The following is a 1,569-nucleotide window of genomic DNA, read 5'->3' on the forward strand; positions in this document are numbered from 1 at the left end:
ATGCAAGTCTCAATTATTTTTGCAGTTACTCAAGAGGAGGACGAAATCAAAATTATAATAATACAACCTTTTTTTGGGACAATTTGGACTCGAAGTTTTAAATCATCAATACTTTAGACAAAAACCTATATATAAGATTGAATTTTATTTCACTGTAGACCATTTTATTCGAATGATTGCGCTGTCTCGTCTCACTAATAGATTTTAATGATTAATGAAAGAATAAATTAAATGTTCAATCATTATTTTATTTTATTGTATTTTTACTTTTGAAGAAGAGAAAGTTTGGGGAGATACTTGTATGGGCTAAATTTAATTCCCTTCAACAGAAGTTCATTTTTCATTTTAGGGAGAAAGTGTCTCATGAGTCGTACAATCAAGTTATAGGTAATCAAATAAATATCAAACTCAACATAATTTCAAAACTCTCCCTATATAAAAGAAAATTCAATGATACTTTATAATTCACTCTGACGACCCATTCTTAAAAATCGTTAAAAATCGGCAATATTTCAAGTAGACATTATTTTGAATTATTACGTTAGAATAGCAAGCACCCATTTATTAAGAATTTCAGCAAACAAGATGCTTATGATTGACTACACAAGCACTGCAAAGACTACATATACTTTAGAATACATGGATTTCAAGTGAAGTAAAACCAGAATGTTTTTATTAAAACTTTTAGTGTCAACTTGCTATTTAGTCGAAGGCCCACGAGTGTTCCTGTCTTATCTCTTCCTCTTGTTCAGGCGTGAGATCATTTTCAATGTTGAATGTCAGACGAATTTCCTCTGGGGTTTTCCCTCTGATCAAATCCGCTACTTTTCGGCAAACCAAATATAGCAAGTCTTTCACGTTCAAATAATTTGCTGCCTAACAAAACAATATTTAAAAAAGAATAAAAATCTATATTAAATATATAAAGGATGACATAAGAAAAGCATGAGAACTTGGTATATTACCATGAGGAGATCGTAAAGGGTGTTCACGTCAACATCGACAAATTCGTTATCAAACTCCTCAAGATCATCCTCAAGATCATCCATATTGAGGTGTCTCTTGCAATATTGGAATACATAAGAGAGCACCGTGGAAGTTACATTGGATATGGGAATGACATTTCTTGCAAGGTTATCTTCAATTATGTGACGGAGGGTCTCAGACATCATGGCCACCTCCTCTTCCACTACTACTCTCTTCCCATCAGAGCCCTTCAGTTTTATCTTCTTCGACATCTTGTTAGGTATCCTTATTCAAGTATAATAGAGTTGCTTCTACAGTTAGAGAACTTGGAGTATAGTGCCCAACGCCTGTTCTTATTTATACCAAGAGTCCAATTGGTTATAGCTTAGAACTATTATTTTTATTATATTAATTGTAGATATCTCACGTATAATTATACTTTAAGTAACTGCCATATTTATTTTTTGAATATTTATTGGAATAAGGAGAGAATGGAGAGGATAAACCACAAAAGATTTTGTGGTTAAATTTTTTGTCATCCCTCTTTGGAAAAAGAATAAATCCTAATAATTACTTTTAAATAATTGATATTATTTTTAATTG

General features: G+C 31.5%; 1 protein-coding gene across 1 annotated transcript; it reads right to left on the reverse strand.

The window, feature by feature from the left end:
* Positions 1-702: 702 nt before the first annotated feature.
* LOC110109583 (SKP1-like protein 1B) lies at positions 703-1,302 on the reverse strand. The gene is made up of 2 exons (XM_020840730.2): positions 966-1,302; positions 703-876 (listed from the first exon to the last, which is right to left on the reverse strand). Exons 1-2 carry the CDS (start codon positions 1,236-1,238, stop codon positions 703-705), a joined length of 447 nt encoding a protein of 148 aa, XP_020696389.1. The 5' UTR covers positions 1,239-1,302.
* Positions 1,303-1,569: the final 267 nt, after the last annotated feature.

This window comes from Dendrobium catenatum, unplaced genomic scaffold (genome assembly GCF_001605985.2).
Source record: "Dendrobium catenatum unplaced genomic scaffold, ASM160598v2 fragScaff_scaffold_133, whole genome shotgun sequence".
In the NCBI taxonomy this organism is placed as follows: domain Eukaryota; kingdom Viridiplantae; phylum Streptophyta; class Magnoliopsida; order Asparagales; family Orchidaceae; genus Dendrobium; species Dendrobium catenatum.

What these genes read in the sequence shown, in the direction of transcription:
- LOC110109583 (XM_020840730.2), bottom strand. Translation starts at nt 1,238, where the DNA reads ATGTCGAAGAAGATAAAACTGAAGGGCTCTGATGGGAAGAGAGTAGTA. An exon ending in CCCTTTACGATCTCCTCATG is followed by an intron (nt 877 to 965) that starts GTAATATACCAA and finishes TTGTTTTGTTAG; the next exon opens with GCAGCAAATTATTTGAACGT.